The sequence below is a fragment of the Bipolaris oryzae genome (assembly GCF_000523455.1).
Source record: "Bipolaris oryzae ATCC 44560 unplaced genomic scaffold scaffold_225, whole genome shotgun sequence".
In the NCBI taxonomy this organism is placed as follows: Eukaryota; Fungi; Ascomycota; class Dothideomycetes; order Pleosporales; family Pleosporaceae; genus Bipolaris; species Bipolaris oryzae.
Genome location: NW_006911501.1, coordinates 24433 through 36281, shown reverse-complemented (window position 1 = coordinate 36281; position 11849 = coordinate 24433). Strand labels below are relative to the sequence as shown.

General features: G+C 51.2%; 4 protein-coding genes across 4 annotated transcripts; 2 read left to right on the top strand and 2 right to left on the bottom strand.

Moving 5' to 3' along the window:
• Positions 1 to 1167: 1167 nt before the first annotated feature.
• On the top strand, positions 1168 to 3069 carry COCMIDRAFT_108025 (uncharacterized protein; the record flags this gene model as incomplete). Its single annotated transcript, XM_007694568.1, has 1 exon — positions 1168 to 3069. The coding sequence occupies one exon, from the start codon at positions 1168 to 1170 to the stop codon at positions 3067 to 3069; it is 1902 nt and encodes a 633-aa protein (XP_007692758.1).
• Positions 3070 to 6142: 3073 nt separating this feature from the next.
• Positions 6143 to 7046, top strand: COCMIDRAFT_108037 (uncharacterized protein; the record flags this gene model as incomplete). Its single annotated transcript, XM_007694567.1, has 3 exons — positions 6143 to 6204; positions 6271 to 6812; positions 6901 to 7046. 3 exons carry the CDS (start codon positions 6143 to 6145, stop codon positions 7044 to 7046), a joined length of 750 nt encoding a protein of 249 aa, XP_007692757.1.
• Positions 7047 to 9165: 2119 nt separating this feature from the next.
• Positions 9166 to 10229, bottom strand: COCMIDRAFT_108054 (uncharacterized protein; the record flags this gene model as incomplete). The annotated part of the gene is made up of 3 exons (XM_007694566.1): positions 9166 to 9703; positions 9767 to 10014; positions 10119 to 10229. 3 exons carry the CDS (start codon positions 10227 to 10229, stop codon positions 9166 to 9168), a joined length of 897 nt encoding a protein of 298 aa, XP_007692756.1.
• A 478-nt stretch (positions 10230 to 10707) lies between these two features.
• Positions 10708 to 11736, bottom strand: COCMIDRAFT_30380 (uncharacterized protein; the record flags this gene model as incomplete). The annotated part of the gene is made up of 4 exons (XM_007694565.1): positions 10708 to 10794; positions 10874 to 10906; positions 11211 to 11548; positions 11598 to 11736. The coding sequence occupies 4 exons, from the start codon at positions 11734 to 11736 to the stop codon at positions 10708 to 10710; spliced, it is 597 nt and encodes a 198-aa protein (XP_007692755.1).
• Between the last annotated feature and the right edge of the window lie 113 nt (positions 11737 to 11849).

The following is an 11849-nucleotide window of genomic DNA, read 5'->3' as shown; positions in this document are numbered from 1 at the left end:
TATCTTAAAACTAATTTATAATCCTTAGTTTATATAGAAATTTGCTAGATTATTTAATAGTACTATTCTAATAATAGTAGCTAGAAAATAAGATAATATATAAATTAAGTTATTAAACTTACATTGAGTAAATGGCTCACACTTGACTCTTTTACTATTGACTGCGCCCATACGGATGCAATTGGAAAAACATTACAAAAGCAGGTAGAATTAGGTGCAAACTGAAGAAGTATTTGTCATTCTTGTTCATTTTTTTCAGGACAACAGCTAGGCTAGAGCTAGATACTGGGCGGTTGCACACGTTACTACCGATGATGAATCCTAGTCTGAGTTATTCAGATTTTGCACTCATTGTGAGGACTTAATTTCTTTCCCAGGTGAATACACTACACGAAGAAGATGATTTTCCAGACAAGAAAGAAACTATTTGGGGCCTGATACCTCTCTGCTGTGCTCAATGAACACATGATTAGTCTCGTGTTACGGGAAGATGATATTGAAGCACGGTGGTGATTGCCAAGTTGTTCATACGTGTCTCAAGCGAATCGAGTCCCATTGATGCGACTCACAAGGCCATGACGCCATGTAAAATCAAAAAGTGGCCCCTACTATAAACGTGCACGATATATATAGTTTGGATGATGTCCAGTGGCCAGTTAGAGATAGGCTGTAAGGTCATGGTACGCGGATCAAGCCCTTGGTCATATTAGTAGTCTACATGGTTGGGCAAGGCTCCGCCACCATGCCTTCAAGTCTTAACCCAGCAGATAACGGGCGGCCCTGCAGCAGCTTGACTGGCATTAAAATTGCAGTAGTACTTTGCAACGTTACAGTACGTTAGGTGAGCATGCCGGATACCTAACGCACAAGCCGATCTGCGGCTCCCATTTTAGTAGACGCACGTGCACGGTGGATTTTGGTAGACGTCGGGGTCCGACATGATGGCCCCGCCACTCTCGACTTTATGCTTGATCCACCCGAGCAGACCAAGGATGGGGCAGAATAGTTGGAAGAAACTGGGGCAGTGCATTAGGGCGATAAAAGGGCTCGGTTTGGTCAGTCAAAGCCAGACATTGGGGGAAGCACGTCGTTTCACCCTCGCCGAGGCATTTCAATCTGATTCCTCATCTATCTTGCAAAGACGGACAGACACGAGGCAAAAAAACAATGGCTATAGTTGAGCAAAAGGAGCTGGAAGCGCGATATGCGCAAGAGCGAGACAAGCGACTGCGGGAGGATGGCATGCAACAGTACAGCCGCCTACCCAGCGAACAAGACAAACCGCTCTCTGACGATCCATGGGTGGAACCTGGACTGGAAAGGGGACCGCTCAAGGATGGCGATGATATACAGTTCCTCATGATCGGAGCAGGTCACGCTGGGCTGATCACGGCAGGACGGCTGGTCGAGGCGGGCTTCTCAGCCAAGGGCATATGCCTGGTGGACGTGGCAGGCGGCTTTGGCGGTACGTGGTACTGGAACCGGTATCCTGGGCTACAGTGTGATATCGAGAGTTACATCTATATGCCTTTCCTGGAGGAGACGGGCTACGTGCCTACGCGCAAGTATCCGTCGGGCGAGGAGATCCGCCAGCACTGCGAGCGAGTGGCCAGGCACTTTGGACTGCGCGGACAATTCTCGACACGGGTGCTAAATGCGACGTGGGACGAGGAGCGACGGCGGTGGGTGGTGCGCATGCAACGGGAGCGTGGCGCCGGGGCGGGCGAGGTGTTTACGATACTGACACAGTTCCTCGTGCCGTCCAGTACCCTCTTCACGGCGCCGCGCATGCCCAAGCTGGAGGGCTTTGAAAAGCTGCAGGCCAAGATTCCCGTCTTCCACACGGCGCGCTGGGACTACAGCGTCACCGGTGGCTCGCCGGCGGACGCCACGCTGTCAGGCCTAAAGGGCAAACGTGTGGGCGTCATGGGTACGGGCTCAACAGCGGTTCAGGTGGTACCTGAGGTTGCGCGCTGGGCCGACCAGCTCCTCGTCTTTCAGCGAACGCCCTCGTACTGTGGCCCCCGTCACCAGCAGCAGACTGATATTGACAAATGGTCTCGTGACGTTGCGACTGGGCCTGGCTGGCAGCGCGCCCGCAGCCTCAACTTCGACGCCTTCTTCGCCGGTGAAGACCCCCCGCCCGACTACCCCGATCTCGTTGCCGATGGTTGGACCAAGACAGCCCGTGGCTTTGCCGGCTTCATTGGCGGCCCGCGCATCGTCTCTCCTGACAAGGTGCAGGAGCACTTGCAAAAGCTCAAAGAAATCGACGACCCGCTAACTCACCAGGCCCGCGCAGCCATCCGCGACACAGTGAGCCAAAACAAGGCTGCCGCCGAGCGCCTGCAGCCGTGGTATCCCATGTGGTGCAAGCGCCCAACCTTCCAGGATAACTACCTGCCCACCTTCAATAAGCCCAACGTCACCCTCGTCGATACCGACGGCCACGGCATCGAGCGCTGCACCGAGCGCGGTCTCGTTGTCAACGGCGTCGAGCATGAACTCGACGTGCTTATCTTCGCTACGGGCTTCCTACTGGCTACTGGCGACACTACTGCCCCCGCTGAGTTCTTTGGCATCCCCGTCGTTGGTCGCAACGGTCGCCGCCTCAAGGATAAGTATAATTCGCCTGACTTTGGCACCCTTCACGGTATCGCTACAAATGGGTTCCCTAACCTAATCTGGCCTGGCCTTGGCGGTGGTCCTGGCTCACCTAACCTTACCATTGTCTTTGATATTGAGGCTACACACATTGCTAATGTCCTAAAAACTGCCATTAGTCGTGTATCTGACCCAACAAAGCTTGTTATTCAGCCTAGCAAACAAGCCGAGGACTCTTGGACAGATGAGGTTGAGAAGCGTGCCCTATGGTATTCAGTCGTGCTCCCTTGCACCCCAGGCTACTTTAATCATGAGGGTGCCACAACGCGCATTGCTGCTAATTCCCCTGAGAGGCGCCGCCTGGCTATGCGAAAGGTGCTTTATGGAGGTGGCACCGCCGCGTATGAACGTATAATCAGCGATCATCTTGCCAAGGGCGACATTGAAGGCTTCGAAGTCTCGTGAAAAAGCCATTGTTTTCCTTATCTAGTATGCAATACAAAAGTACAAGAACTTGATGATTAGGTTCTCGAAAATGCAACCAGACCTGTTGTTTGTGACAATGTTTTGCAGATGGGCACAAAATATACGAGTTGGAGTGAATTAAGACGAACCCTTTGGTGAGTTACTCAAGGTTCAGATGGACTACAGCTTCGGGATTTGAGTTGGTTTATTTCGCAGTCGCCAATGCCGAACCGAAAAAAAAATACATTAAATATCTCAATCAATCTATCAAGATTAAGAAGAAGAGCTTGCCGATGTTTGTAATACAAAGTCGGATTGGTATCGCTCTTGCCAACTACGTTCCTAGGTCTGGCCGCTTGTCTGAAGCTCCCTCATCCGCCTTAACCTGAATCATTTGGAGAATTTTCTGCGATTGCTGGTCAGATGAAGGTCTGTATCCCGTACGGTAAATAGTAAAGCCCCAGTTGCTGTGGCCAGCTGACTTATCGCTTGACCATAGCTACTATATGCACAACCCACAAAACTCGCTTGCATACGTGACTGAGAACGTAACGACTTTGCCATCTCACAATCATATAGTATAAGAGTGATAGACCCGTGGGGGTATTGGCCACTTTTATTGAAATTTTGCCACAGCAGCAATTGGAACGACCATATATTTCCCTTCTGGTCCTTGCAATTCTAAATTCGGGACCTTATCTTCACTTGGATTTACAGCTTACATATACTTAATACGTCAAAAATGGTGTGTGAGGACGCACAAGTTGTACCAGGCGTGCACGGGCACATTACTTATATATAGCCGTGAAGCACATGATTTCCTATTTTCCCAACGCATCGAGAGCGCATGATGACTACTTATTAGCCGGTATAGGCCAATTTCTGGAATGGTCATCTAAGACGGCTTATCACAATTAGGCGGTGGAAAGTAAAAAATGAGGCATCGTCATGGGCGCCCAGGCAGGCAGGGCAGATGTCAGGCGCTGATCATACATAGTGTCCTTTACAAAACGATTAGCAGAACACTAATTGTTTGTACCTTTTGAGTCCTTGTTAGCACAATAATACGGGGGTAGCTTTCTAGCAGTAGACAATCCTGCAAGCGCTAACTGCACAACTAGAGCGCGCTCTCGCTCCTCAACTTGCGCTGTGATACAGTTCAGTTCAGTTCAGTTTAATTATACTATAAGAAATAAACTTTACTAATAGGTCACTTTTTGAGAAACTATTTATTATTATGTGTTAAATGAAAGCCGAAGAAGGCCCTTTATTCCTCAAAACGGCTCCAATCTTTTATACAAATTGCGATTGCACATGTCAATCATCACTACCTGTATCGTCACATTCTCAATTATATATTGTCTATCATTGACGCTTTGCACTTTCAAGGCCCCAGGTTAGTATAAATGCATGCCCGGACTGCCCCAGCTAGAGCTACACGATCTTCATTTATGTGAAGAGATATATCTTTCTTCTACTATGGTTCAACTACTTCAGTAGAGATACTGCTATCCACTAACATGGAACTATATATAACACCCGCTGATAAGGGAGCAGTGAAACGACCTATCACCGTTACGAAATTCCAATTCACGTATCAGTAAGAATTTGAATGGCTGAAATTGGGATTTGGCTAAGCAAAGCCCAGACAATAGTCATGCGCCTCCAACTTGCAGTCGTTGCATTACTTGCTAGCACCGCAATGGCTGGTCCCTTACACAAGAGAATGTCATGCAACATACTCGATAAGCACGCTACCTGCGTTGATTGCACGACCGGCGGGTGTAACAACGAAGCTCCCAGTTGTCATAATCGTGTTTTTTGGGCCACATGCTACTGTCATAAACCGAATTCATGTGTGGACTGCGGGGGATCTTGCTAAGGAACTAGTTAGTGTTGGATTTAATCTGTGTACAATGAAGTGGTGTCTTGATACTCATACACTGAGCATTGTAGAAGAAATCCCTCGTTTTGCAAGTGACAAGAATGGCTCTCACTAAGATAGGACCTTAGTGATTCTAAGATGAAAGGCTGATGGCAGCATTCAAAGCAAGGAGAATGTGAGCATGAATGGATTTTTTATTGCTCTTGACACGATCAACCAAACTGCTATCCTTTGCTGATAGTATGGATTAGTGTGTTGCAAGTTACTACTATCGTACTTATGCATGCAAGCGTAGCCACATTGTCTGTATATTTCATGGACATATTGTTCACCTCGCTATTGCATTCATAAAGGAAGTAGGTATTATAGAATCGGTAGAGAATATGTAAGAGCGGCAAACCTTGCATTATACTTGCGTCACCTGTGTGTTTTTGAGATGTGAAGCTACTTGAGTAGTGATGCGCTTGTGAAGTATGATAGGCTATGTCACCTTTGAGGCATAATATTGCTATGACGCTTTAGTAGCAGTGGACGCTGCGTTTGGGGTACTGGCAGGTTGCAGGACGTCTCCAACCAATTCCTACGTGCTATATGATGTGTTTATACCAAGAACTGAGATATTCGTTGTTGTCGTGTCTTCGAAGGGGTGAGAGTAGCGAGAAAATCACGTGTTCCCGTTCTCTAATCTTGGTTACCAAGATGGGGTCCCTGAGGTGTGCTGATAAGCAAATTCCATCAAAATGGATAAACAGTCAAATGGGGTATGATCTTAGTGCTCTGAAACCCAATTTCTGATGGTTTATATGTACTAATCAAGGAAGTTGGGTTGAATGTATTCGCAATTGAAAATTCGAAAAACTTGATCAAGGATCTTAGAGACTATATAAAAAGCAGTTTACGCCACCGGTAGTCGATTTTCAACAGGCAATATAAGAACAATCACTTTGGATGTGTATAGTGCCACGGGAAAGTTGATCTGGTTTCGATAATCGAGTTGGCGCCGCGGGCATGAAGTGGGGGCGGGGCAAATCGACAGGGTTCACTGCGAGCTTCGCATTGCTCGAAAGATTTGACAGTTTACAGGCAGCAGGATTCTACAATACAAGACCATATTTGACGATACCTGCGTTCCGCTCAGGAAATTCAATCAAGGAAAAACCTGACAGCTTGCTCCTTCAGTCCGCAGCCATGCAGATGCCAGATATGCCCGTAAATGTCGCGGTGGACGACCCCAACGCCGACACGGAATGGTGAGCGAGTTCAGCACGCAATTACGGCCAAACAGCAGGCGCAGGCTTCTAATGTGCATGTGCTAGGAACGATATCCTGCGCAAACACGGCGTGATACCCGAGAAGCCGCCCTCGCCAACACCCATGATCCAAGAAGCCCTGGAACAAGCGCGACAACTAGCCCACGAGAACCGACTCGAAGGCAAAGACCTCGACGAACTCGACGAACTCGAAGACCTCGAAGACGATGACTTCCTCGACTCATACCGCCAGAAGCGCATGGCGGAGCTCTCGAGCATCAACACTGCATCCGTCTACAACCAGGTGTACCACCTGCAAAAACCCGACTACTCACGCGACGTAACCGAGGCAAGCAAAGATGCATATGTGCTCGTGCTGCTGACCAGCTCTACGGGAACGAATACCGAAAGCAGAATCATGATTGAGCATTGGCGGGAGCTAGCGAAGCGCTTTGGTGACGTCAAGTTCTGCCAAATGAGAGCCGACTTGTGTATAGAAGGATATCCGGACAAGAATACACCAACGGTGTTGATTTACAAGGATGGCGATATCAAGAGGCAGATTGTTACGCTTATGCAATTGGCTGGGCCAAGGACAACTGTGCAAGGTGAGTAAAACAGTTCCTCTTTCTTCTTTTTGAAGAGGTTGTATTACGAGAGAGATAGAGTGCTGACATTGTGTGATTGCTGTGTTAGATCTGGAAAAGGTGTTGGTGGATGTTGGGGCTGTCAAACTTGGTGACTCGCGTTTGCAGCGGAAGAAGGAGGAGGGAGAGGAAAGCTCGAATAAGATACGGCAAGGCAAGACCGTGGCCGAGGACGACGATAGCGATTGGGATTGAGGAGGGCGATAATCACAATCATTCTTCCAGGCCAGCCATGGGCTGCTATAGATGGAGTTCCCGCACATAACACGTATGTGGGAGTGTTGCGATGGCAAGGAGCTCTAGATGAAGAGGCATGTTGCGAGATATGCAGGCTTGGACCGCAGAATTAGAAACCTAGCCAATGGCTAGGAAGAAGACGGGTTCGAAAAAAGCTGGTTTCTGCACAAGAAGTGGCAGGAGTACATATGTACAAATACACAAAATGGGGAGGTTAGATCAATGCACAGCAACGGGATTGTAGACGTCTTCTTTGTGTAACGAGCACTACCCTGTTCAATTGGGAAAGTAAGAGTCCGCAGCAACAGTGAGAAATATCCGGACCCTCACAACTTTACACAAACCATGTGAATTTCCCACCCATCAACCAAAGAGAAAAAGAGTTCGAATATGTCTGCCTTGTAGAGAGAAGAAAAACAGCCCAGCCCAGTCCAGCCCTTTCCCCACCCCCATCTCACACCCCTCCCCCCTTCCTGCAACCGACACAAGTGCATGCAACCGACAAACGTGCAAAGCTACCTTCTAGCCGCAGCATCGGTACCACCGCACTCTCCACCCAGCCAACCAGCCTCCAGTCGACCTGGACCCCGGGACAAGGCCCCCCCTCCCTTTCCTCCCCTACAGCTAACCACACCACCCCTCCTTCGCTTCCCCGCATGCCAACCAGCCAACCAACCAACCAAGCCCAAAGCAACATAGATTACAACCGTCTAGTCATCCGAGGTCTCGCCCAGAGGGGGCTTATGTCACCGTTTACACTGGCGGCGTGCAGTGCTGACATGTCGCCAGGTGTGCGTGTGCACTTGCTGACGGGTTGGACTTGGCTTGCTTTGGGGGCGAAGGCCAAGAAGAGCGAGATGTGGCTTGCATTATGCACATACACACACACACATAGAGAAGGGCTGAGTATGCTCTGATTCGGTTGGGAAAAGTGTGAATGTGTGGAAGTGGGGTGACTTTCTTTTTTACTTTCAGCAGAAGAGGGGGCAAAGGAAGAGGGCTGTGTGGAGTTATTGCATGTATGTATTACGGTGTTTCTTTGCTCTGTACATATACGCTGGGGGAAGGTTTGAGGTGGAAGACAAAGAGAGAAGTTTTCTTATAGGGTTTGGTTTCTGCAACATGAAGATTTGCAAGTAGCATGTGCGTTCCTAGTCACGGTGCTATCGAGACTGTCCCCCAACGCTGTGCTGCATGGTTCCTGTTATTCAATTGGCTGGCTGTCACCAGCAGCACTTCCTTCCTCTTTTCCGTACGCGATTCGCTACATACAGTAAAGTCGGCCCGCTCGCCGTGTTAGCACAAAGCAGCATACCATGTCAGTATTACACAGTCATTGGGGGGGTTTTTTTTTTTGCTTTGATGCGGCAGGCCTTGGACTAGGACATAAAGTTGGATCACTTCCTATTGCCGTTTATGGATAGAGGTGGGCGATGACAGATGATTAGAGTGTTGCTGTGTGCTGCCGGATGGTCCCCGAAACGAAGAATCCATGTAGTACTCATGCCCAGAAGTCCTAATACGGTGATAATCAACCAATGTCTTAGGAAGCTTTATTCCCGTTGCAGAACCACGAATTCGTGATCGGACCCCCCAGTCGAGCGCCTGGTCCCTGTTCCGATCCTTGTTGGCGTTGCTCGGGTTTTTGTGATTCCGGTTCCTTGTACAAACTATGTAGTGGATAAACTTTCAGCTGCTCAGACGTCTCGTGCTGCATCCTCTGAGCGAACAGAAGCCACAATTGCAGTCAGATTGCAACACGTGTTTGCAAGCTAGAAGAAGGATGCGTGAGACTGATATACCGATCAGAAATGCGTACTTGTTTGATTGTGGTAAGTGTATGCAGAATCTCGAGGAACCAAGCCTATCGCTATTCTGTGTCGTAGCATTAACAAACCGCCCGAAATGTGCCTCCCCGCGATACGAAAGTGTCCGATTTTGTGGGCCAGCTTAGTAGATAACCCACCAGCCAGTCATGTGCCGGACGCCAAAACACCAGAAACCATGGAAAAAGATAAAAGGAAAGGGAAAGGGGGTATTAAGAGAAACGAAGGGGTTCAGCGTGCCTGGCTGAGGATCATATCAATTCATCACCTCCACAGCGCCGTGACTCGTCAATGGCCTGCCAAATGGCGCTCTCTTCAAAGACGGGACCGTGGCCATCGCACTTGGCGGAGCCTTTGAGCCGCTCACAGACATCGGCCACGTCCACGAGGCCCTGCTTGATGAGAGTATGTGACTGGATAAGATCCCAGGCCTTTGCGGCGGGGACCTCTTTGCCCCTTGGACCCTGACGCGAGTGTTCCTTGCCAGCGGCGTTGATAACGGAGCCGTTGGGCAGGGGCTGAACATTGTATTCTTCGTCCTTTTCATGGTCTTCGAGGAGGAGGTGGGCGCCGGGCGAGGGATAGCTTGCAGTTACTGGCTGTGGCGGGGACGAAGGCGAGTGGCCGCTGGTGGCACGCAGGATCTCGTTCTCGGTGCGGGCGCGCTGCAGGGCAGCCTTGAGGCGCTCGTTGTCCGACTGCAGCGAGTGGGTGCTGGACTCGAGGGCGGAGAGCTTGGTCTCGAGCTCCTTGACATGGCGCTCCTTGCGCTCACGAAAGGCACGCTGACTGTATACGGGCAGAAGGGTCAGTGTATTGCGGGACAGGTGAGTGAGGGCGGATGGAGCTTACGCAGCGCGGTTCTGAGCCTTGCGCCTGCTCTGAGCAGGCGTCAGGTTGTCCTTTTCTTCACTGCTGCTCCTCGTCCGGCTTATCCGGCCATCATCGAATTCGGCGCCAATGCCCGAGTCCACGCTACCTGCAGCCATGGGAGTGTTTGCTGTTGCGTGTTCTGGGGACTCCTGTTGCGGGGTCGGCAGGCCGTTGGCGAAACCAGTGGCATCGTAGGCAGAGGGGAACAGGACGGCGTCAAGAGGTTCCTGTACACGCCCGATTAGTCATGGTAAGTGTGTACGCAAGCAGGGCCGACTCGACAACCCTCATCACACCACTGGAAAAGGGAAAAAAAACAAAACAAACTCACGGTGCTGTGTGTTGTGTCCCGCTCAAGGGCCGAGTGAGGGAATGGGTGAGGCCCAACGCCGACGAGGTGTGAGTATGGCTGCTGGGGCGCGGCGTAATAGTTGTAGTCCATGGTGTGGTTGGAATGGGATGGGAGGGAGGCAAGAGTCGTCGTGATGGGCAAGCATACGCCCTAAAGTGATTGGGCCGAGAGCAGCAGCAAGGACTGACGCCAGAGGGCTGAACATGTGCCTCTTATTATACTCGAGCGCAGCAGCGGTAGGGATTGAGCTTAGAGGTGCTCACTCCCGCTGCTTTACAGGCCGCCCTGCTGCACCCACTCCCACTACTTAGTGTTAGCCATCGGCAGCCCACATGCATCTGCCACCCCAGCAAACGGTTTCGAAGCGACGGCTCCTATGGCTGCTTATTTTATGGTAGTAGCTTCTTCTTCGCCGCTCTGCCCTATCACCACGGCGTCGGCTGCGTGCGACGCCTGCATGCTGGGCTGGCCATGGCCCATTTGCCCAGCCAACTATGTATGTATGTATGTATGTATGTACACCTAGCCTACTGTAGACAACAGCGGGCGCTGTGCTGTATGTACTGCGCTACGCTGCGCTGCGCCGTGCTGTGCTGTGCTGTGCTGTACACAGTACTGTGCGGTCGCTTGCCTCGGCCTGCGGCTGCGCCCATGGCTGATGAGGGCAGCAGGAGCAATGCTGATGCCGCAGCTGTTCAACCCCAGGATTCCCAGCCAGCGAATGTGTTGCTTACTGCGGCTTCGCAATCATGGCACAGACGCATTGTCTAGTACACATGTAGTATCGAAGTACACAAGATGCAGCACCGCCATGTCCAGACTAGTAGATAGATGCGAGGCCAAAGGAGCCGCGATACCCCGCCGTGCCATGAGGCAAGGCAAGGCATGGCATGGCATGGCATGGCAGCGCAGGCCGTGATGAGCAGCGGTCATGGACGAGCATATTCCCCGGACGGCTGGGCTCTGGTAGGTGGAAGCTCAGCAGGGCAACATGGCACACAAGGGGAACCTTTACAGAGCCCGTCGATCAGTGCTGCCCGTCAGCACTAGGCGCAAAGTAAAGCCACGTACTATGCACTTCCAGAGCCCACGCGCTGCACCCTCCGCCCGCCAATCACCCGCGACCGTTATGCCCTGCCGTAGCCTCGAGGCCATGGTGATTGTGGCAAGCCCCAGCTGCAAATCGGCCACTACAATACTTGCTGTGTAAGTACAGCCAGACCGGTCGTGGCAGCAGGCGGCTATTTGACACTGCACCGCCTCTGACGGCCTTTTCCTACTTGCTCTTGGCCCGTCGACGGGGGGAGGGGGGGGGGGGGGGTTCTTGTCGGCTGTCGGCTGTCGGCTGGCCGCTGTCCCCTCCGGCCCATACGTGCTTAACTCCGTCCGAACTTGGACTGGGGCCACTACTGGATAGTGTACACAGTACATGCCAACCCAACATCCTACACTACATACTACTATCAACATGGACCCGTGGGGAAAAGGCCCATTTTCCCACAACCTTTGCTCCGACCCGTCGCTCTGTCCACCGCACTTGCAAATCTCCGACTGTCCGAGCCCGTATTCTCTCCGAGCCCTGCTCGGTACGATCCATTGTCACCTATCCTCCTCGCCTCGCCAGATCCCCCATCTTCACCAGCCCAACAAGCACAGCCAACTATCCAAGGCCCACGCTACCAAGTGGCAAGTTTGGTACTGGCAAAACGG